Raw genomic sequence first — 25,896 nt, forward strand, 5'->3', positions numbered from 1 at the left:
GAGAGAATAGGTTTGCTATCCATATAACTAACAAGGGATTGGGATGTTGAATGTAGAAAGATGGGCAAAGCAGAAGAAGTTGGGATGGCCAATGAAGGCATGAAAGATGATCAGTTGGGGAAATGAAACCAAAACTCTGTGTCAAATTCAAAAGGAAGTTCAGAGTGATCATGTAAAGAGACTTGATTCTGCAAGTCTGGAAATAGATGTCAATGTTGTGTCCCCATGTGATGGGGCGATCACAGTTGGCCCTAACCACAGATTTCCTTCACCCTTCTCCTCTGGATAGCATGTCTCCAATGAAGATTTCAAAATATCAAACTCTTCTCAACCCTCCTTACACCATGGGCTAGCCAGGCAGGCCACTTCTGGCCAATGAGATTTAAGGAGACATCAGAAGCATGAAGGAGGGATTCTGGGAAAACATTGCTGTGTGATGAGAAGAGGCTTAAAATGAAGTCCTGTCTCACTGATCTTTATTCCCTGGGTGGGATTATGTGAGGACACAATGGCTAGAAACCCTGCAGCCATTCTTTGACAAGAGGCTTGAGGATAAAACACATCTCGGGAGATGAAAGACTAGAAAGAAAGAGCCTGACTCTTACTGACCCTGGGGTCACCTCTCTTCTGGTATCTCTTTATATATAGATCATACATCTCTCACGTAAAGCCTGTTTTGAGTCTCTGTTGCATGCAGCCCAAAGCCATTTAATCGGTATACCCTATGTCATGAGTTGAACTGTGTCCCCACAAAGATGTTGAAATCTTTACCCTAGTATTTCTGAATGTATCCTTGCTTGGAAATAAGATCTGTGTAGAAGACGTGTGCACGCACGTGCGCACGCGTGCGCACGCACACACACACACACACACACACACACACACACACATTTATGAGTCACTGAGGCAGTTATACATCCCATATGACTGGGCTGATGTAAAAAAGGAGAAATTGGGGCTAGGGAAATAGCTCAGTGGGTAAAGTGTATGCTATGCCAGCATGAAAACCTGAGCATTCATGTAAAAATTGGGCACAGGTGCATATGTGGAGCAGAGACAAGGACCCCCCAACCCTCAGTGGCCAGCCAGTCTAACAAAAATCCCAGGTTCAGTGAGAGAACTTATCTCACAAAATAAAATGGAGAGCAATAGAGAAAGATACCCAGTGTTCTTCTCTGGCCTATTACACACACACACACACACACACACACACACACACACACACACACACAAGTTAAATGTAAAAATAGACATAGACAGACAGAATACAATATGAAGACCTCCAGGTCCTGGGGGACCCCTCCCACCCAGTCAAGGATGTCTAAAGATCCCAGGGGCTGGGAGAAAGAAGGGCATGGCACAGAGTCCCTCACAGTCCTGTAGGAGCCACCCCTGCTGAGATCTCTTTTGACTTCCAGCTTCCAGACTGTCCAATAATTCATTTCTGTTGTTGAAGCCACACATATAATAAGTACCTTGTTATGGCAACTCTAGAAAATAAAAAAGTCAGGGAAAGAAACCATGGCACATTCTGTGACTCATATTTGTGCATAGATAAATACCATTAAAGTTGTAAAATATTCCTCCCTGAAAAAAAAACAGTTAATTCCACAGAAGGAAAGTGTGTAATAAACACAAATTAAGAGCAGCTTGAAGATGATGCTTTCTCTTACCACACAGGTGATCAGCAAGCTGGGGACACCTGTCAGTCAGGGTGTGAGGAAATGAAAATACTTCCTGTGTCAAGAAGAGAAGTGTCCCATGAAGAGAAACTGGGCATTGTTTTCTTCAAAATAAAAAATGACATATGTCTTAACTTAGCTAATTTACTCCTAGGATTCTATATTAAACATACACACACACACACACACACACACACACACACACACACACACACAGACTTTATCCTAGCATCGCTTAGGAATTAATGCAAATATTAAAAACACTGACAATGTCTCTGTATGTAAATCTAGTGTACAGTAAATTCATCAGGTGTGGCTCTACTAACTGTAGAAATGAGAACCAGCTGTGCTCATTGTGAAGCACACTGTTAAATGTGGAGGAAGAGGGAAGTGAGACACAAAAAACCTGATGAGTATATGCTGCCTTGTGCTAGGTAAATTTCTAGAAAGCTATGTGAGTAAACAAATGGCAGCATTAGTCTCTGAAAAAAGGGAGAAAGAAATTGAGTGAGTTGTTTTTGTAACTATTCATCTGTAACTAACTACTTCTTTAAAAGCAGAAAGCTAGGACACAGTATGGCGAATTTTCTGATTGTGTTCTTGATAAGAAAGAGAAGTTCCTGATATTTCATGGGCATCTCAATGCATTTAAAATATTTATGATTTAACTTCTTTCACTTTAAGACAGTGACAGAAGGAAGATACAGGTTGAGGTGCATGCAATAGGGAATGAATCATTTGCTGTTCTGAGAGAAAGGAAAAGCTAGCTTGGTGAATGAGAATCACTCAGTTCTTAGCTGTGAATTGACCTGCTTGGACCCTGAAATTGCACAATGCATTAAAAAAAAAAAGTTACAGCAAGAAAGTAGGTCCCAAACTACAACTGACTGACCTTACCTCTGCTTCAGCATCCTTTTGTGGCTTTAAATTTCTATCAATTGTGTGTGTTTTCTGCCTCTATCCTTGAAGGACTCCCAAGGAGATTTCATCACTGCCAACTTAGATGCTTCAACAGACAATTCAACTTGAAATAAACTCTTACCTCCAGGAACCAAAATGATCAACTTTACTATGAATTTCACCCTATTTAACCTATGAATGCAGAAATGACTTCATAATATTTTATTGATAGTCATAATAAGAGGAGGGAAAGGGGGAAGAGAGAGGGAGGAGGAGGAGAAGAAAGGAGGGAGAGAGAGAGACAGAGAGAGAGAGAGAGAGAGAGAGAGAGAGAGAGAGAGAGAGAGAGAGCGAGAGCAGTTGAACAATGTCAGAGAGAATCTGGGTGGTAGCCATGGGAATGTATCCCTTGAGTATACCTTGGATGAAGTTCTTTCTTCAAACTAAATTAGCCTAATAGCTTCTAAAGATTCCAGGATCAATCATTGTGCTGGTTAGTTTTTGTCAACTTGACATAAGCTATACATACCTGGGAGGGAGCTTAACTGAGGAATTGCCTCAATTAGATTGGGCCTGTGGGAACATCTGTGGGACATTTTCTCAATTACTGATTGATTTGAGAGGGCCCAGAACACTGCGGGCAATCCCACCCTGGACTGGTGGGCCTGGGCTACATAAGAAAGAGAGCAGAGCAAGCCAGAGCACAAGCCAGCCAGCAGTGTTCCTCTATGGCTCTGGCTTCAGTTCCTGCCTTGATGTCCCTCTGTGAGTTCCTGCCTCCCACAGTAATGGACTGTGACCTGGAAGAGCAAATATTCCCTTCTTCTCGTTAAGATGTTTTTGGTCCTGGTGTTTGTTATAGGAACAGAACTCAAACTAAAACAGTAATATATGTAGAGTCAATCTTCTCTGTATATATACCACATTTGACACATTCTGGTGAGGAGAAAACACCACAACAATTAAAAACAATTTTCATTACAAAATATTTTAACTGCATTGTTTAAACTACTTAACATGGGAGCAATCTGTTTAAGCAGTTAAGGTTGCTTTTGTCCTTCACTTGAAACTTGTACTTTTAAATGGTGGGGTTACCCACCATTTAGGATTCTAACTGGGGGTTAATAGGTTTCACATTCTTCATCTTGTATTTTAAATTTCTAAGTGAGCAAACGCTTCATTTTCATTGTTTGAAAAACATCAGTCATTGAAAGGAATAAAAATATTAGTCTCTCGCTTGGTTGACTTCCTATTTCTCCCCTTTCTGGCCCTTCATAACATGTGTGCACAGGAAACCAATTCTTCATCTTTCATTCTGTTTCCTGTTTTGTTTTTTTTCTCAGCATCTTAAATCTATTCTTGCCACCCATCTCTCCTTTGAGAAAACTGATATTTTCAATATCCTGATCGGATCAGTTTCCAAGTAGTTTCTCAAAGAACAAGAATCATAGCTGATCAATTCTGTAGTCATTTTGGCAGAAAATCATGTCCTACTTCACAGCGATTTGGTGAAATAAATCCTTTCCTCTCCAAGTTGCTGTGGATCATGGTAAACAGAAAGCAAAGTAGGGCAGTCATATATGGACCACCACCTTCCCCCATCTAGATATACTTTGTGTGATACTTTCTTTGTAGTAAAAGAAGTTGTCTTCACCTCAGCTCCCAGACTCCTCTGGAGCACAGGCAAGAACCTCTGTTCCCACCCACTTTGATGTGTATTTACCTTTTATGTACTTTAAAATGTTTATGCTTTGTATTTTTAATTATATAATTCCATTAAATTGTATGTAAGTAAATTAGGTAAGTGACAAATAAAAACTACATTTCCTATGAAAATTAAGGGATTGTTTTGGTAAATAAAAACCGTGTGTGAGTCTATTAAAAAATGCATTTGATATTGAAATGCCCAGTGTAATGACCATTGGGCATTATGGATTTCTGGAGGCATGCTGCACTTAGATGATTTCTTAGCCCACTTAAAAGGCTCTGCTTCTCCAAAGAGCTCCCCCAGTTTCTTCTGTTTTGCTTACCAGCTGTTACCTATTTTTGTCCTTCCCAGAAAAATACAAAGGAAAGATGGCTATGATTTGGATAGATAGTGATAGAAGTGGTGGGAAGTGGATGTACATTTGGGACAGGAGACAGACAAAACTCATGCCCAGACTGTCCTCACACTCACCATATAACCCAGGCTAATCTTAAACAGTGATCCCCAGCTTCTTAATGATGGGATGAACATATGCACCCACACCAGCCTGGATACATTTCATAGTAGAACCCATTTCTTCAAGTATATGATTGTATATGAAATGTGGAGGGAAGAAAGAGAAGTGATGCCAAGATTTTGTCAGCCGAGTGACTGGAAAGCAGTTGCTATTTCAAATAAGGGAAGAATGGAGTGAAATAAATTGAGAAAGGCACCCGAGATTTGGATTTGTACAAAAGAGTTTTGTAACCCCCACTGCCATTCAAGTGGGGATTTTTCAATAGGAAGTTGGGTTGTGTCAGTTTGGGGGCAGTGAGGTCTTGGGTGAAACTATGAATTGGGAAGCCAACAGTGTGTTGAGAGATGAAGGAAAGAAAACATTTCACAAGGATGGTGTGAAGTCAGCTCTTTCTAGTGATTCTGATTGGTCAGGTGAGACAAAGACAGGAAACTAACAGCAGGTTCGTGAATAAGATAGGATTGGTTAAAGACAAATAGTCGTGATACTGGAAAGAACCAAAGAAAAATTAACTCAAGAGTCTCTGGATGGCTTTCTTACTTCCATTCTTGCCTTGCTGCTATCTGTTCTCAGTGAGACAGCCAGCATGAGCTGTTCCTTAATTAAGCAGTGACATTCCAGCACATAGTACTTTCAATACATATCACTTGTGACATGAATCTTGTCTGTGAAGGTCAAAAAAGAACCTTGAAGATATCTTATGTCACTTAAAATATAGTGTGCTAACAATAACAATGACATAAGCATAAAACAAATCTATAACAATTACATATCACATATCCAGAGATAAAGCAACCACATAATTATATTGTTACTAGGAGCAAGATTTTCAGTATAAGAGAAATGAAATATGAACATAAAATTATAAATATTAAAGCCTTGTGCTTTTGTTCTGGATTGAGGTTATAAATGTGAGCTCATAACGTTTATGTATCTCCTTTAAAAGACTATGTCTTCTAGTGGCCAGAGGGATGACTCAGCTGTTAAAGAGTATGGACTGCTCTTCCAGAGGACTTGAGTTTGATTCCCAGCACCCACGTCAGGCAGCTCAAAACTGCCTGTAACTCTTTCAGAGGATCCAACACTCTTTTCTGGCCTCCAAGAGCACTGGATTCATGTGCACAAACACACACACACATACACATACACACACACACACACACACACACACATAAACACATAATTTCAAAACTAAAATATTAAAAATACTATCCTCTAGAACCATCCACTAACATCGAGAAAAATCATGCCATACTATAGCAAGTAGCCCTGACACACTCTCTAAATTTTGTTTCTATCAACAGTGGGCAGGGTTCCTCAGAATAGCAGCCAATCCCATCTCTAGGGCAGGACAGTTAAAAGGTAAGTTTGGGACACTGAGGACTGAGGCTTGGTCTTGCCCTGAGAGTATGCTCTCCTGCCTTGTGTATCAGCGGTCCAGACGCTATGGTCCTGGGCGTCCAGGCCTTACTCAGGTAGCCAGCCTGAGCCTCTGGATTTTGGTCCCATATTTTAAGTGTTACATCATTGGCTACTCTGGCTCTGAGGCCTCAGACTTGGGACTGAGCGATACTGCTAGCATCCTTTGGTCACCAGCCTGCAGAGGTCTGTTGTGAGACTTCCCAGTCATCATAATTGCTGAGCCATTTCTACTAGCAAATTCCCCCTTGTCTACCCATCCACATCTTTTCACTGGCTCTGTTTCTCTGAAGAGCCCTGACTAATACATTTTTACCTGATTGGTAAAGGAGGAAGAATCAAGCACTTATCAGCCTTTCTTTTATGAACTCTCTTTCAAGACAACCAGTAGAGAAACCCCTCTCCTTAGAAAAAATAAAATAAATATACATCAAAGGACTCTTCCAGTTAGAAGACAGTGATTTGCTAACTCCTGTGGAACTGATCGGTCTTGGCCATGATCATCAGATGCTACCAAACTAATGCAATGAAAAGTCACTGTGGAATTTGAGAACGGATGGCCCGTGCCTACTACACCCAGCTCTGATAAGCTTCAAACTGTGGGACAATGTGACATCATGGGCCTTTTGATGGGATGCGGCAACGAAAGCTACCTCTGTGAGATATTCCTGCTCCAATCCCAAGTCTAACTGATTCAAACCTGGCTGTCAGTTTCTAGCCAACGCTGCTTCTAGAAGAGCATGTTAAACAGCACCACAGAGCCCAGTGAGGTGATGCAGAAGATCAAAGCGTGAGCTGCACATGCCTGACAACCTGAGTGTGTTCCATGGGACACCCATGAAGATGGAAGGAGAAAACCAACCTCCACCCCTGCTCCATGACACATGTGTACCCATGCATATGTGCACTCACACACTCGCACACATCATGCACACACATTCAGTGATAATAAAGCAAAGCATAAAAATAAACAAATAACACCACAAGAATGTAACCATCCAAACCCAGAGGGTGGAAAATCCTAAGCCGAATGGCTGTTCTGTTCCGTATACTAACTGATATCTGTAAATAGAGAGGAAATGGTAATAAGTCAAAGAAAACTTACTGTACTCTGTACAGTGTAAAACATGACTCTGCATTAGAACACATCCAAGTTATATTGTGTCTTTAAGAAAATCCTGGAAGATTAAACACAGCCTGGACACTACTAAAATGCCACCTGGCAGGGCAGCTGCCCTTGTCCTCCCATAATTGAAAATGTAAACCCTCTTCCACATTCTCTCCAGCTCTTCCCACCACTTGCCTATAGTGTATATGTTCTTGTTTTGTTTCATGTCTACCTCTGCTGTGAGACTATAAGTTCTGGAAATTAAAAGAATCCTGTGTGTTTTGTTCACTGTTAGAAACCAGAAGGATCTGCAAACATTTAGAAATGCAGCTGGCCCTTGGTACATGTGGCTGACACACTTGTGAACTGAAACCACTGCAGATTGAAAGTATTCAGAATAAGTTACCTCTATACTAAACACATATACATTTTCCCTCTTGACATCATTCTCTGGACTACAGGACATAATAACAACTAATGTAGCCTTTGTGTTGTATTAAGTTTTTAAGAAACCCAGAGAAGACATAAAATATAAGTGACAAAGTGAAGTTTATATGCAAATATCTCAGGATTATATAGAAGATTTTTTAGCACGCAGATTTTGATAGCCTTCTGAGAGTCCTGGGAATCTTAAGACCAGCTCCCGATAGGTACAGAGGAATGACAGTATTCATGAATGAATATTTTACAAAATACTTAAAACTTAGAAGGAAGACCAAATTAAGCCCAAAAGATAGACAGCATTTGTTTGTAATGTCATATTGTAATGTTGCCATAGTTAGGATATGGTCTCTGAAGGGTTTCCATGTTGGGAGCTTGGCCCACTATGTGGCAGTGTTGAGACTGTGGGACCTTTAAGAGAAGAGATAGGTCCTCCAAGAGAAGCTCCCATCTGGACAAAATAAGGAGACATCAGGGACTTCCCGAGACTCAGAGTCCAGCCCCCCCAGCTCCTATCCAGCCGGCACTCTCATCTGGTCCAGCGCTCCCATCTGGCCCAGAACTTCCATCTGGACCAGAGAGAGGCTCCCTAAATCTGTCAACTCTCTCTGGACCAAGTACTCTGATAAGACCAAGAACGAACACAAGAGGAGATGGGCAGACGTCAAGGCAGAAGTACATACAACAAAATAAAGAGCAATACAGCATCACCAGAAACTATCCCTTCTCCAACAGCTAGACCTGAGCATCATGGGATGGAAGAAGAAGAAGAAGAAGAAGAAGAAGAAGAAGAAGAAGAAGAAGAAGAAGAAGAAGAAAACAACCTTATAAGTAACACCATGAAAAGGCTAGAAACTTATATAGAAAAATCTAAAGTAAAGTAGAGGAATAGACAAACAAAAAAATGGGAAGAACGCTATAAAAAACTAGAGGAAAGAACAATTAATGCAGAAGAAAACAATAAATCCTTGAATGAAAATCATGGAAAAGCAAGGAAGACAATCCAAGACCTGAAGAGGAAAATAGAAAAAATGAAGAAGACACTAGCAGAAGGAATGTTGGAAATAGAAAATCTGAGTAAACAAACAGGAATTTCAGAGGCAAGTATAACCAACAGAATGCAAGAGATGGAAGAGAGGATCTCTGGTGTTGAAGATACTGTAGAAGAAATACATTCATCAGTCAAAGAAAACACTAAAACCAACAAAGTCATGACCCACGATGTCCAAGAAATTTGGGACACCATGAAAAGACCAAACCTACGAATAATAGTGATAGAGGAAGGAGAAGGAGACCAACTCAAAGGCACAGAAAATGTATTTAATAATATCATAGAAGAAAACTTTCCCAACTTAAAGAAGGAAATGCCTATGAAAATACAAGAAGCCTATAGAACTCCAAACAGACTAGACCCCAAAAAAAGTCCCCCCGCCACATAATAATTAAACAATTAAACATACAGAATAAAGAAAGAATATTAAGGGCACCAAAGGAAAAAGGCCAAGTGACTTATAAAGGCAAACCCATCACAATAACCCCTGATTTCGCGATGGAGACTTTGAAAGCCAGAAGGACAAGGACAGATAAAATGCAGACACTAAGAGACCATGGATGCCAGCCTAGACTAATATACCCAGCAAAACTTTCAATCATCATAGATGGAGATCCAAGACAAAATCAGATTTAAACAATACTTATCCACAAACCCAGCCCTACAGAAAGCACTAGAAGGAAAATTCCAACCTAAGGAAGGCAGATACACCCATGAAAACACAGGCAATAGATAACACCACAGCAGTAAACCCCAAAGAAGAGAAGTACACACACACTACCACCAAAAAATAAAAATAACAACAGGAACGAACAATCACTGGTCATTAATATCCCTTAATATCAATGGAGTTAATTCACCTATAAAAAGACACAGACTAACAAAATGAATACGAAAACAGGAACCATCTTTCTGCTGCATACAAGAAACACACCTAAAATTCAAAGACAGACACCTCCTAAGAATAAAAGGCTGGGAAAAGACTTTCCAATCAAATGGTCTTAAGAAGCAAGCTGGTGTAGCCATCCTAATATCCAGCAAAATAGACTTCAAACTACAATCAATCAAAAGAAATGATGAAGGACATTACATACTCATCACAGGAAAGATCCACCAAGATGAAGTTTCAATTCTGAACATTTATGCCCCAAACACAAGGGCACCCACATATGTAAAAGAAACATTACTAAAGCTTAAATCACATATAAAACCCCACACATTAATAGTGGGAGACTCCAACACCCCACTTTCACCTCTGGACAGATCGGCCAAATTGAAACTTTACAGAGACATAATGGACTTAACTGATGTTATGGCACAAATGGACTTAGTCGATATCTACAGAACATTCAACCCAAACAAACAAGAATATACCTTCTTCTCAGCACCCCATGGAACCTTCTCTAAAATCGACCACATACTTGGCCACAAAGCAAATCTCAACAGATACAAAACAATTGGAATAACCCACTGTGTTCTGTCAGACCAACATGCTTTAAAGTTAGATTTCAACAACAGAAAAAACTACAGAAATCCTACAATCTCATGGAAACTGAACAATGCTCAACTGAATCACCAATGGGTTAAGGAAGAAATAAAGAAAGAAATTAAAGACTTCCTAGAGATCAATGAAAATGAATACACCACATACCCAAACTTATGGGATACTATGAAAGCAGTGCTAAGAGGGAAATTCATAGCACTGAATGCACACATAAAGAAGCTGGAGAAATCTCACCCTAGTGACTTGACAGCACACCTGAAAGCCCTTGAACAGGAAGAAGCAAAGTCTCCTAGGAGGAACAGATGCCAGGAAATTATCAAATTGAGAGCTGAAATCAATAAAATAGAAATAAAGAGAACAATACAAAGGATTAATGAAACAAAGAGTTGGTTCTCTGAGAAAATCAACATGATAGACAAGCCCTTATCCAAATTAACCAAAAGACAGAAAGAGAGAGCATCCAAATTAACAAAATCAGAAATGAAAGGGGGAACATAACAACAGACAATGAGGAAATCCAGAGAATCATCAGGTCATACTTCAAAAACCTCTACTCCACAAAACTGGAAAATCTAAAAGAAATGGATAATTTTCTGGATAGGTACCACATACCTAAGTTAAATCAAGACCAGATAAACCATTTAAATAGTCCAATAACCCCTAAGGAAATAGAATCAGTCATTAAAAGTCTCCCAACCAAAAAAAGCCCTGGACCTGATAGTTTCACTGCAGAATTCTACCAGATCTTCAAAGAAGACTTAATACCAATACTCTTTAAATTGTTCCACACAATAGAAGAAGAAGGCATATTACCAAACTCCTTCTATGAGGCTACAATTACCCTGATTCCCAAACCAAACAAAGATGCAACAAAGAAAGAGAACTACAGACCGATCTCCCTTATGAACGTTGATGCAAAAATACTCAATAAAATTCTGGCAAACAGATTCCAAGAATACATCAAAACAATTATCCACCATGATCAAGTAGGTTTCATCCCATGGATGGAAGGGTGGTTCAACATACGAAAGTCCGTCAATGTAATACACCATATAAACAAACTCAAGGAAAAAAAAAATCACATGATCATCTCACTAGATGCTGAAAAGGCATTTGACAAAATCCAACACCCCTTCATGAAAAAGGTCTTGGGGTGATCAGGAATACATGGAGCATACCCAAACATAATAAAGGCAATCTACAGCAAGCCAACAGCCAACATCAAATTAAATGGAGAGAAACTCAAAGCAATACCACTAAAATTAGGAACAAGGCAAGGCTGTCCCCTCTCCCCCTACTTATTCAATATAGTAATTGAAGTTCTAGCCAGAGCTATAAGACAACATAAAGAGATTAAGGGGATACAAATTGGAAAGGAAGAAGTCAAGCTCTCCCTATTTGCAGATGACATGTTAGTATACATGAGTGACCCCAAAAATTCAACCAAGGAACTGATACAGCTAATAAAAACCTTCAGCAACATTGCAGGATACAAGATCAACTCAAAAAAATCAGTAGCCCTTCTATATACAGTAGACAAACAGGCTGAGAAGGAAATCAGAGAGACATCACCCTTTACAATAGCCACAAATGTTATAAAATACCTTGGGGTTACTGTAACTAAGCATGTGAAGGACCTATATGACAAGAACTTTAAGTCCCTGAAAAAAGAAATTGAAGAAGATGTCAGAAAATGGAAAGATCTCCCATGCTCATGGCTAGGCAGGATTAACATAGTAAAAACGGCGATCTTACCAAAAGCAATCTACAGATTCAACGCAATCCCCATCAAATTACCAACACAATTCTTCACAGATCTGGAAAGAATAATACTCAACTTCATATGGAAAAACAAAAAACCCAGGATAGCCAAAAGAACCCTGTACAATAAAACAACCTCTGGAGGCATCACAATCCCCGACCTCAAGCTCTACTATAGAGCTACTATAATAAAAAAAAAAGCTTGGTACTGGCATAAAAACCAACATGTGGACAAATGGAATCGAATTGAAGACCCTGACATTAACCCACACACCTATGAACATATAATTTTTGACAAAGAAGCCAAAAATGTACAATGTTAAAAAGAAAGCATCTTCAACAAATGGTGCTGGCATAACTGGATGTCAATGTGTAGAAGGCTGAAAATAGATCCATATCTGTCACCGTGCACAAAACTTAAATCCAAGTGGATCAAAGACCTCAACATAAATCCAGCTACTCTGAACCTGATAGTAGAGAAAGCAGGAAGTACTCTTGAATGCATTGGCACCGGAGATCACTTTCTAAATATAACACCAGTAGCACAGACACTGAAAGAAACAATCAATCAATGGGTCCAGTTGAAACTGAGAAGCTTTTGTAGAGCAAAGAACATGGTCAACAAGACAAAGCGACAGCCTACAGAATGGGAAAAGGTCTTCACCAACCCCACATCTGACAGAGGGCTCATATCCAGAATATATAAAGAACTTAAGAAATTAGACATCAAAATGCCCAACAGTCCAATTAAGAAATGGGCTATAGAACTAAACAGAGAATTCTCCACAGAGGAAGTTCAAATGGCTGAAAGACATTTAAGGAATTGCTCAACATCCCTAATTATCCAGGAAATGCAAATCAAAATGACTCTGAGATACCACCTTACACCTGTCAGAATGGCTAAGATCAAAAGCACAGAAGACAGCTTATGCTGGAGAGGATGTGGAGCAAGGGGAACTCTCCTCCACTGCTGGTGGGAATGCAAGCTTGTAGAGCCACTTTGGAAATCAATATGGCGCTTCCTTAGAAAATTAGGAATCCATCTCTCCCAAGACCCAGCTATAGCACTCTTGGGCATATACCCAAGGTATGCTCAATCATACCACAAGGGCATTTGCTCATTTATGTTTGTATCAGCTTTGTTTGTAATAGCCAGAACCTGGAAACAACCTAGATGCCCTTCAACTGAAGAATGGATAAAGAAAATATGGTACATATACACAATGGAGTACTACTCAGCAGAGAAAAAAATGACATCATGAGATTTGCAGGCAAATGGCTGGATCTAGAAAAAATCATCCTGAGTGAGGTAACCCAGACTCAGAAGGACAAACATGGTATGTACTCACTCATAGGAGGATACTAGATGTAAAACAAAGATGACTAGACTGCTACACAACTCCAGGGAGGCTACCTAGAAAACAGGACCCTAGGAAAGACCCAAGGATCACCCAATGACAGAGAAATGGATGAGATCTACATGAACAACCTGGACGACAGTGGGAGTAATGAAGGGCAAGATTTGAGGCAAAGAAAGCTTAGGGGAGCAGGAGATCCCAGCTGGATCAAGAACAGAAAGGGAGAATGAGGAATAACAGACCATGATAAATGAAGACCACATGAGACCAGGAATAGGCAGGGTGCTAGAGAGGTCCCCAGAAATCCACAATGATATATCCTCAGTAGACTGCTGGCAATGGTCGAGAGAAAGCCTGATCTGACCTAGTCTGGTGATCAGATGGCCAAACACCGGAACAGTCGTCTTGGAACTCTCATCCAATAACTGATGGAAGTGGATGCAGAGATCCTCAGCCAGGCTCCAGGTGGAGCTCCAGGTGTCCAACTGTCGAGAAAGAGGAGGATCTGCAAGAGCGTGAATTGTTGAATCCCAGATTGCAAAAAGCACAGAGACAAATAGCCAAACGAATGGAAGCACATGAATTATGAACCAACGGCTGTGGAGCCCCCAGCTGGATCAGGCCCTCTGGGTAAGTGAGACCATTGAATAGCTTGATCTGCTTGGAAGGCATCCAGTCTGTGGGACTAGGATCTGTCCTTAGTGCATGAGATGAGCTGGCTGTTTGAAACCTTGGGCTTACACAGGGACACTTTGCTCAGTCTGGAAGGAGGTGACAGGACCTGCCTGTACTGAATCTACCAGGTTTAAATGAATCCCCAGGGTTGCCTTGATCCTGGAGGACATGGGAATGGAGGGGAGGGGCTGGGGGGAAGGTGTGGGTGGGGCGGGAGGGGGGAGGACAGGGGAACCCATGGCTGATGTATAAAATTTAAAACACATAATAATAAAGAAAAATTATTTATTTAAAAAAAAAGAGATAGGTCCTCATAGAAAATGTTTAAGTCATGGGTAATCACCCTCAGAATAAACTAATCCTGTTCTGAAGGTGGGAATTAGTTCCTGTGAGGATCGGGTGTTACCTCTCTATTCTCTGGCTTCCTGTGTGACTGAGAGATATCTTCTACAATTATCATCATCATAATGCCGCCTGCCATGCTATGATGTAGCCAGAAAGTCCTCATCAGAGTCCAGGAGCTACAGCACTGTGTTCTTAGACTTCTGAAGTTGTGAGCTGCACTTTTCTTTCCTTCATCTACTTCTAGACAGACCTCCTATACTTTATTTACTAGTAGCAACAGGGTAAGACAGGTACTGTTGGAAATATTTACTCAAAAGACAATTACCTAGTGAAACATGGTTTTCCTTTCCTTTCATATGAAGTTATAGCTCCAACCTTTTAAGTTAGAGGGTAGTTTGTTATCCTTGACTGTTTGAGATACAAATAATTTTTGTGCAATAAGATAATCATGGAGTATCTGCTTCATATTGCCTTCTGGAACATTAGCCAGTTTTATGTCTAACCTATCTGTCTAAGTCCAATATTCACTCTAAGTACTAGTGTATACAAAGTGCCTCAAAATATTCTTTGAAGTGAATTTATCAATTTATTGACTTCATCACAAATGAATATTTAAAGTCAGATCGCTCTGGCTCCAAGTTCTGTTCTAGTTACATTTCACCTAGTCACTTTCAAGGCAGTCACAAATGAGTAAATGAATCTCTAATAATGTGTGTAGACCTCTGTGCTATGAAAGTCACGCTCTTGTAGAAACTTACACTTTGAAAACCATTTTTAAATTGTGAGAAGGTGGACCATCTGCTGTTGAATCTTGTAGTTGTTCTAGACTTTTCTCTGATCGAACATTTTCTATTGCCATAATGAAATGCCTGACACAATCTTACATGAAAAGGATGGGTTTATTTTGGTTCACTGGTCTGGCACTTCCGTCCAAGACCAGGAAGTCTTCACCCTGTGTTTGTACCAATTCACTTTTATCAAGAGTTAAACAAAACGCTGAGTTTATGGAAGTGCAAACCATAGAGAAGTAAAATGAGCAGACTTGGCCTCTCAGAAAACCCAGACATTTTGAAAAAGCAGAAGCAAAGGATAATTTTAAAAATTGTAACCTGAAAACAAAGGGGTCAGAAAAGCCAGCCAACATGAGAAAAAAAAAAAAATCAATCAGAAGAACAGAGGAGAATGTTCTCTGATTCTTTTATCATTTACATTTGGGTCCAGCCATCTTGATATTGACATAAGTGAATTTCAATTTGAAAGGCTTTGACAAGGAGACCAGAATATGCTGAACAACATATGAGGTAAGTAGGGGTGGTAAGGTGAATTCGAACCCCACCTCTTTGGCTCTCAGTATCCTGTGGCTGTGGTGAAGGGCTCTTTCATATGCGTGTTGTTTATATCCCTGTAGTCTTGCCTGGACCTCCAGTGTCGGCAACTGTCATCAGTGGCTGACATCCACAAAATCTATGGGGGAAGCTGATCTTCACCAAGATGGGAGAACCACGGGATTTAAGTCATACCAACCAGGCCCCTCTCTAGAGACCCATCTACTTCTGTGTGCTGCATCTCCACTCCACCTTCAGGTTCTCTCCTACTTTGCATATACTCTGCGCACTGACTGTCACATGAACACTTAACACTCTCCCACGGTGCTAAGAACTATTGTCAGTGATGACAGCCTGTGCACACTCTGGTGAATCCTGGGTATGTGTCTCTCCACATGTCTAGGGCCATCTTAGTCAGAATATAGCTTCTAAGTGTATCCTTCAGGATAGGGACACCAAGGGTGATTCTTCAATCATAGTCTATATCTAATGCCCCTGGTTCAACTTAGAGAGTTGAATTTCATCTTTGAAGCCAAGCTTTGATATTCATCTTCCCTTGGGGCAGGGAGTGTAGCGTATCCATAGAGTGTGTGCTGAGCACACCTAGAGCCCAGGTTCAAATCCCATGTATATAAGTTACTTTTATTGTCACTGAGAACAAATAACTGATGTATTTATTGACTTCCTTTTGAAAACACTTGACAAAAGACACTTTAAAGGGGAAGGTTTTCTTGTGGTTCGTACTTCGAGGTCATAGTCTATCATGATGGCAGAAGAGAGAGGTTGATCACATTGCTTCCACAGTCAAAAGCATGGTGAGGTTAATATGGGTACTTATGTGGCTTTCTCCTCTTTATTCTGTCCCCATTCAAACCCCTTGGAATGAGACTAACATTTACGTTGGGTCTCCCTACTTCAGTGAAGCCAATCTTAAAACTCCCTCCCAGGGATGCCCAGAGATTTGTCTCCTAGCTGATCCTAGACCTTGTCAAGTTGACAATCATTATTAATCATTACAATTCATTTTTTAAAAAACTTAAGGGAGGATTTGTTTTGGTGCCCACTGCACCATGGCAGGGAAGGCATGGAGGCAGGAGAGTAGCTTAACCTGTGACTCTGACCAATAAGTAGAGAAAGGGAAAGTGTAAAGCCAGAATATGGCTGATATTTTACCTCCCTCCCTGCTTTTTGTCCAGCCCAGGATCCCAGCCCATGGATGGTGCTTCACCCCTACCCACATGTTTAAGATGAGTCTTTCTTCTTGGTTAAAGCTATCTGGAAATTTTTCAAAAAACGAAAAAACAAAAGAAAACATCTAAAGGTGCATCTTACTAATGCTATAAATAGAACTTAACCCAATCAAGTTGATAGTAGATGTTAACCCTGATATCCAGCACAGAGAAGCTGGTAGATGAGTTTTGTGAGGATAAGAAAATTTTAACAAAGAATAGAAAGGTAAGAAAGATGAAAACCAGAAAAGCTGCAGTGTTGAGGAGATGGCTCCACTGGTAAAGTACTGGTCTTGCAAGCATAAGGACCTGAGTTCTATCTCCACAATGCCTATTAAAACTCAATGTGGTGGAGGCAGAGACAAGCAGATGCTAATCAAGGTTATTTAGCAAGTTTATGGTGGTTTGGATGAGAATGGCTCCCATAGAATCATGTTTCAATACTCGGTTCCCAGTCGTGGAGCTCTTTGGGAACGACTAGGAGGAGAGGCCTTGTTGAGGAGGTGTGTCACTGGGAGCAGGCTTTGAGGTTTCAGAAAATTCACTCCATTACCAGTGTGTCTGTTTTGATCCACCTCATGCTTGTGTCTCCAGATGTGAGCTCTCAGCTACTGCTCCAGCATAATGCCTGCCTTCATGCTGTCATGCTCCACAACATGATGGTTGTGGACTCTAACCCTCTAAACCTGTGAGCCCTGTGATAGCATAAATGCAAATGGCCCCCCCCTGTGCTCCAGTTGATGAACTCTTGGGAAAGGATTAGGAAGTGTGGCCTTGTTGTAGCAGGTGTGTCACTGAGAGTGGGCTGTAAGAGTGAGATGCACCTTTAGATGGGTTTCAAAATCCCATGCCAGCCCCTCACCCCCCCCCCCCCCCCAGCCATGCCACCTATGGATCAGGATATCAAGCTCTCAGGGGCTACTCCAGTACCATGCCTGAACACTTCCCAGTAAGATGATCATGGACTAAACCTCTAAAATTATAAGCAAGCCCTCAATTAATTACCTCCATTTACAAGAGCTGCCGTGGCCATGGTGTCTCTTTGACACAATAGAACAGTAGCAAAAACAAGCCCCAAATTAAATGCTTTCTTTCCTAAGTTGCCTTGATTACAACAATTGCACCATTGTCTCCCCCTTCCACAAAATCATACAACCTATATAGAAGCTGTCTGTCCCCTCCCCCATTCCAGTCTACATAACCCAAACACAAATTGATAGATTTGAATATGGTGATATTGGGAAGGTATATTTATTATGGTTTTGTTTACACTGTTTGTGACTTATATGCCATTTATGTGATTCAACTCAATATTTAGTGCTTATTGTATTTCAAGAATTAGTATGAGAGTTCAAAATATATCACTGGATAATAGTTCCTAAACCCAACAGGGTAACATTGCAGGAGGCACATGGTAGATTATTTTCATTATGAATGTAGTTATAGAAGGTTGTAAAGGGCAGCAAAAGTAGTAACAGAACAATCATAACAAAAAGCTAATAGTAATAGAAACAAGGATGCTCCCATGCAAAATGTGAAGAGCTGAGGGTACCCACCAAATGTGTTATCCCGCACATTGAGAAGTAGAGTTTCTTTGGTCTAGTCTCAAGTCTGAGTTGGCCTTGGCTTTGTGACATGTGGAAGTGAAGCAATACTAATTATGAGCCTAAAGCTTTAGGAGGACCCATCAGACTGTGCTGCTAGAATGTGTAAACCCTGCAGAGACCCTGGTCTAATAGAGAAGGACCATGTGGAGAGGACCATGCAGAGACAACAAAGAGAGAAAGAGAGGCATCTCTGCTGAGCCAACTGGTCAGTCATGAAAGCAAGGTATCTTGAATGATGCCTTGAGTGATGGCAGACCCAGATGACGCTGAGTGAAGCAGGCCCCCAGTAGATCCCTGTCCACTCACAGAAGCATGAAATTTAAATGATCCCTTATGTAAGTCATTGGGTTGGGAAATGGTGGTTTATTATAGAGACATAGAAAAAGGGTACCTGGCAATAAGATTCTGAATAAAAAACAAAAAATCTTGAAACAAGATTTTTGGAAGTGCCATTGCCATACATGGCACAAAGATAAGTGCTCAAACATATCTGCCCGCTACTGGGAAGGTGTTTTTTACATGAAAGTAACCTTAAAACATGGACCTGGTAGAAAGGACATCAACCCACCATAATTGTGAGTGGGTCACATCTTATCAGGCCTTAAGAAAAAGACTAAAGTTCCAGGAGATGAGGGGATCCTGCCAGACTTCCTTCAGATTAAAGCTATAGCATCAGCAATTCTAGAGCTTCCAACCTGTTGTCCTAGACAGCAGATATTTTAGATTGACAGCCTCCACAATTACATGGACCAATTCCACCCCTCCTCACCATTTCCATTTCTCTGGAGACCCTATGACATCAGTACTGACACTGGATGTCAGGCAGAAGAAGAAAGGTCTCAAGGAGAGACTGTTCGTGTTGACTTGATGGACACACAGGAAGTGGTTAATGGAGGCTGGGAGAAAGGCAGCACCTTGCAGAAGTGATACAAGATGTTGTAACCCTGTCAACTGCGAAAGTAAAGATGCATAACACCCCTCAGGAACCTAAGGCTGTCACAGAAGCCTTAGAGTAGAATGCTGACAGTCTAATCATTTTTTTTTCTGTTCTTTTTAGTTGTACAAGAGAAAGTGCAGACACAGAGAAGGAAGCATTCTTAATTCTTAGTGCAGAATTGAGAGTAAATGTCACCAATTTGCTATGCTTGAAAATAAAACTGTCATTCTTTGTTTCTTGACAAGGGTATCAAAACAAGAATCAACCCCAAGATAATAAAGAAACTCAGGGTGTTGTCAGTAAAATGTGTCAATAGGAAAGAGGTCTCAGTGACTTGGCTGTGGGACACTTTGTATATGTGTGTGTAAATATTATCTAGAAACATAAAGAACCCTCCAAACACATATGTAAGTAACTCAACAGAAAGGGTGAAGATCTGAACAAAGTTTAAATGGACAAAAACCAGACACAAACTAAGGCTTGCTGGCAAAACCCGGAAACTTAGATGCTGTTTTTCTATTCTTCTCAGAATTAAAAAGAGTTTAAGACATTCAATAATGGTCAGATTGAGAAGTGCGCCCTGTAGACTGATGTGTGACTGTAAAATAATAGAACTATTTCAGAAAGGATTTGGAAACATCTGGAATTCAAAAACCATTAAAACTGAAAATAGAGCCGGGCAGTGGTGGCACACACCTTTAATCCCAGCACTCAGGAGGCAGAGCCAGGCGGATCTCTATGAGTTCGAGGCCAGTCTGGGCTACCAAATGAGTTCCAGGAAAGGCACAAAGCTACACAGAGAAACCCTGTCTCGAAAAACAAAATAAATAAATAAATAAATAAATAAATAAATAAATAAATAATCTGAAAATAGTTACTGTGGTAGTTTGAATGAAAATAATCCCCACAGGCTCATAGGAACTGGCACTATTAGGAGTTGTGGCCTTGTTAGAGGAAAAGTCACTGGATATAGGCTTTAGGTTTCAGAAGCTCAAGCTAGGCCAACTATCTCTCTCTCTATTGTCTATCATTCCTGATGTAGAACTCTTGGCTCCTTCTCAAGCACTATGTCTGCCTGTGTGCCACCATACTTCCTACCTCTGATGGGATGATAATGGACTAAACCTCTGGACTATAAGCCATCCCCAGTTAAATTTTTTTCCTTTATAAGAGTTGCTGTGGTTATGGCATCTCTTCACAGCAACAGAAACCCTAACTAAGACAGGAACAATATCCCATTTTACCCAAGAATTCCATCCCTGGGCGTCTGTCATACAGAACGCTCCAGTATAAACATGAAGGCATTCACTGCAGAAGGAAAGCAGCACAAGAATCAGAACTCAGTCACTCCATTAGTAGCCACAGCACTGCCTGGAATACAGTAGGGGCTCAAACACATTTAGTGAATGAATGAATGGGATTGAAAAATTATAACAAAATGGGCCAGCAAGGTGGCTTACTGCCAAGCCTGAAGACCTGAGTTTGATTTCCAGAACCTGCACAGCAGGAAACAGAACTCACCCAAGTTGTTCTTCAGTGGCCATACACGTCCTGTGGCACATGCTCCCCAAATGTAATAAAGATACATAATTAAATATTGGTAGTTAAATTGTTGTCCATTGGAAATGGTTACATCTACCGTATAAAGAATGAGGTGGATTTGCATGTACCGATTTAATAACCACCACAGCCAGTCCTGGAACCACAGTGAGTCCTGGAACTCACTCTATAGACCAGGCTAGCCTCAGACTTAGAGATCCATCTGTCTCTGCCTCCCAAGTGCTGGAATTAAAGTGCGCCACCTCTGCCTGGTGCAGTTGGTTATTTTTAAGTGCCTGGAACACAATAAGTACCTATCACTAATATATTCATACAAAATGTGTGAGTGTGTGTGTGTGTGTGTGTGTGTGTGTGTGTGTGTGTGTGTTGTGTGATGTCTGAAAAGATGACCTCACAAAATTAACAGCTTAGGCCAATAAGGTAGACCAGTCTTTAGGGATGCTTGCTTTTAAACCCAATGACTTGAATTTGTTTCCCATAACCCACATTGTGAGGGAGAGACCTGATTTCATGACCTTCACACGTATGCAGTAAAACTTGCACGTGCACATGCGCACTTATGCACACACAAAATAAAATAAATGTGTACAATTTTTTAATCAATCCTGTTATTTTTAGATTGATTGTGATTTGACAAATACAAATAACTAGTACTTGCTGAATCCTTGTACATACACATGAGCAGAGAGGTTGAACAGGTGCTTGTCAGAATCTACACCCCACAGGGTTCATACTAAGTACACATCATGCCAGTTCCACACATCCGGTTTGCTAAGCACAGTGAATTTACTCAAAATGATTGGACAACGAAGATCATTTAAAAAAAATTGTAAACAAAATACTTATCAGGACCCTGAGACTCTTCTTACACGAACATTTTCAAATAAGACCAGGACCCAAACCACTGAGCAAACTTGTGCCACTTGGAAGCTTGTGCATCCGAAGACAGAATGTGAAAGTGGGCATCTGGGCATGCCTCCCCAGCCAGTTGTGTTTTCTGTTTGAGTTCAGACATCAGTTCTACGCTAAGACACCTTGAGGGGATAGAAATGCAGCAAGCCCTCCTCCCCTGTGCTGTACATAGGAGGAGGAAGTGGGTATGAGGGCTGATTTCTATGAGCTGACTGACGAAGGCACTGTTCCCAACCATTTGCACAGGTTCACCAGCTTATCTGATGGGTAATATTTCAGTTTTTATAGTCTGTCTTGCTTTGTTTTATTAAAGATTGGGTGCGAAAAGAATCAGGATGCTGTTTGGGCTTGTGTGTGTGTGTGTGTGTGTGTGTGTGTGTGTGTGTGTGTGTGTGTGTTTTAATTAATTAATGTGTTTATTTTAAGGCTGGTTTCCCTTAGCAACTCAAGCCAGTCCTGGAATTTACAATGTAGCTGTGCAGCCTAGACTAACCTTGAACTCACAGCAATCCTCCTGTACCAGTCCCCTTAGTGCTGGAGCTACACGCATAAACTACCACTCCAGGATGCTGTTTTATAAAGATAAAGAAAACTCCAGGCAGACATCTGTCTTTTCTGACTCCCTCAAGCCCCACATCATGCTCTGTAAGCTACTTAGTCAAGAGTCGCCTGTGACCATAACTTTCTGGGCATGGACCGTGGCAGATCGAAACCACAAGCCAAATGACACTGTGAAGTCCCTGTGTCTGCGAGTCATAGTCTGTCCCTGCAGCGCAGCTGTGGCCAAAGGTGACCCCAAAGGCCCAGCTCAAGACACGCTGTGGGAGGCAAACATCTTTGTGGAGCTCAGCACAGATCAGCGCCCTCATTGCAAGGAAATGCAACCCCCGAGGTGGTGGTGGGGGCCGGTGTTCTGGTAACTTGCACAGGGGACTTAGGGCTCATCCGATTCCTGTTCGGCACTGCCCCTTGGCTCCCAGCTGACCCGCAACACAAGACTCTTTGTTTGGGACAGTCTGGATACACCCCCCAGCGCGAGCTCCAGCTGGGTCACAGCCTGCCTCCCCGGTGTCCAGCCGTGCACCGTGCCCAGTGTGTACCTCAAATGCCAACTCACCTCATCTCAGGCCGGAGAATTTGAGTGTAGATGAGACACCGTCCCAGGAAGATCTCAGGAAAGTGCTTCGTGGTAGGCTTCCCTTTCCACACTAGGGGTGCGCGCGGCCACAGAAGTATGCCCGCGGTCACTACCGAGGCGACCAGGACCACGAGACTCACTCCGAGACAGATCTGGGCTGTCCTAGAGAGGCGGCAGCAGGGTCTTTCCCCGGACACCTGGCTAAATTCACAGTTGGCCATGGGGCTCCTGGAGACCGTCCGCTAGGCAGGAAGAGAGCACTGCGCTGGCTGGGTCGGAGCCCGCCCCTCCTCCTTTTCTTTCACTTGCCCTTTCTTTATCTGCTTCCTTTCCCTCTACCCCTGCTTCAAAGTTCCACGGGGTAACTGGACCAATAAGGCTTTAAGGATGTCAACAGACACTCCAGCTGCTTCCCTCCAGACTCCGGAGCCTCCTTCTCCAGAAGAAGCCGGCACCTTAGCCTCTTCAGGTGCACAAGCAGCTTGGGCATCCGCCTGGGCAGCACCTTCTGTCACTTGTACATTTGACACTTTGGCAGCAAGTGCTCCCTGGAGGGTAGTCTGTCTGCCCAACTGTCTCTCTCTCTCTCCCTCCCCCTCCCCCCTCCTCTGTCTTTCTCTCTCCCTCTTCCTCCCTCTCTCCCTCTCCCCCCTCTAGCAATGAATGCCCTACCTCTACTTGGGAGCTTTGATAAAATCCTGCCCCAACACCTTTAAAGTGGCCAGCTTTGGTCTGCTCCTCCTCTCTGGAGGTCTCAGTTCAAACCCAGCCCTGGCTGTTAAAAGTGCTGTCTAGTTAACTGCCTCTATGAGTTAGACTGACTTGAAGCAGACTCACATTCCTTCCAGCAGGGTTTGCTATGATTAGATGGGCTATCTCCTAGGTGTTTGCATAATCCCTAAGACATGATAAGTGATTACTGAATAAATATACGCTATTACTGCTTTTTCTAGGAGGCTGCTGAAGAGATGGGATTTCATATTTGATGGGATGTTTGCAACGTGTCTCATATGCACTAATACTTCACCCCAAGTGGGAACCCCAAAATACAGTGGCTTTTCCTGCCCCGCCCTTTCCCAAGAGGACATCTGTTACTTAAGCAGAGGCTTGTCACATAATGGATGACACAGGATTTCCATGGGATAGTCATTTTCCAGGCAGAGGGCATACTAGATGCAAAAACTGAGGCCAGAAAGCCCCTTGTCCTGTTTTTAGGTGTAGAAAGGCAGTCATCATAGCTAGACTAGAGAATGGAGAGGGGATAGTTTTGAAGGTAGCAGGAGAGCAGGTCTCTGCAGTTCTGTAGCACAGGAGGATTTTTTTTTTTAGTGCATTTCATATTTTAAAATCTTTGCTGCCATTTTGCTTATTCATTTGGTGTGCATGCGTGCGTGCGCGCGCATGTGCGTGTGCGTGTGTGTGTGTGTGTGTGTGTGTGTGTGCGAATATATGCCACAGCACACAAGTGGAGGTCAGAGGACAACTCTGAGGAGTCCTTTCTCTCCCTATACCATGTGTATCCAAGAGGTTGAACTCTGGTCATTAGACCTGACAGCTGCAGAGGACTGTACAGCTTGGGCCATCGCACCAGCCCACCTTTCAGTTTTAAACCATTCAAAGTCAGTGAGTCACCTCGTGTGCCAAGGAAAAGGCTCAGTCTGGCTTTGGAGAACAAAGATGGACACATAGGGACCAGGCATCATGTCTTTACCTGTAGAGTAGTAACAGAATGGCAAACTTAAAAGTGATCAGACCATGGAAATGGTTCCAAAGTAGAAGCAATATGACTTGCCATGTGGTTTGCAAGGACAGGAGGAGTCAATGATACCACCAGTCCATTTTGGTCTAAGAAGGGATTAAAAGATGGACCCTATTGCTGGGTATAAAAATATGAAGGCTGGAATGAAGTAGCTTCAGTTTGGGGAAAAAGGCATAAGTGGAGAACGCTGTTCAGATGGAGTTAAGTTCGAGATCCCAAACAGGAGATAAAGTTGGGTACAAGTCCAGAGTGATGACAAGCGACCAGTGTTGTAGACCTGGTACATGAGGCTTCTTCAGCTGAGCTTCAGCACAGGCTTGTAAAGAGGATCATAAGGTCACAAAGAGACTGTGTAGCAGACAGCAGGCAGAAGTTTCAAAGTCTTGAGGGATATGCTTGAAGCAGGAGCCAGAAAAGCACAGGAATCCCAGCAAAGGGAGCTAGGAAGGATAACTCCTGAACAAGAGAGAAGAGCAGCTCAGTAGTTTTTCTTGAAAAAGGGGAACTTAAAAAAACAAAAAACAAAAAACAAAAAACAGTGTGTGTGTGTGTGTGTGTGTGTGTGTGTGTGTGTGTCTGTGTGTGTGTGTCTCTGTGTGTGTGTGTGTTATGTGGTGCATTCAGGCTCATAGGTGGGGTGCCCACACAGGTCAAAATAGGGCATCAGATCCCCCAGAGATGTTGAAGCTGTAAATGGTTGGACGCTGCCTGATGTAAATGCTAGGAGTAAACTCCAGTCATCTGCAAGACCAGCAAACACTCTAAAGCTGACTCTTCTTCCCATCCTCCAGAGGGAGCATCTCAGAGAATGAGAAGGGCACAGCCCAGCACAGCAGGTATAAGAGAGTCTGAATGTGGTATCAGTAAGTTAGAGTGCAGTTGCATTAGAAAGGAGAGTTGTTTTGTTTGTTTAACATCGAAGGGAACAGAGAAATAAAGACCTAAGTGGACGCTGCTGGG

The 25,896-nt window shown here is 41.9% G+C and overlaps 1 protein-coding gene across 1 annotated transcript in view; it reads right to left on the reverse strand.

Annotated features, from left to right (window-relative positions):
• Cd38 (CD38 molecule) overlaps nucleotides 1-23,759 on the reverse strand; it is a 46,981-nt gene extending 23,222 nt beyond the window's left edge. The window contains exon 1 of the mRNA XM_036200872.1: nucleotides 23,157-23,759. Within this exon, the coding sequence (XP_036056765.1) occupies nucleotides 23,157-23,398 (242 nt within the window). The 5' untranslated portion in view covers nucleotides 23,399-23,759. The remainder of the gene's footprint in view (nucleotides 1-23,156) is intronic.
• Nucleotides 23,760-25,896: the final 2,137 nt, after the last annotated feature.

Source organism: Onychomys torridus, chromosome 10 (assembly GCF_903995425.1).
Source record: "Onychomys torridus chromosome 10, mOncTor1.1, whole genome shotgun sequence".
Lineage (NCBI taxonomy): Eukaryota > Metazoa > Chordata > Mammalia > Rodentia > Cricetidae > Onychomys > Onychomys torridus.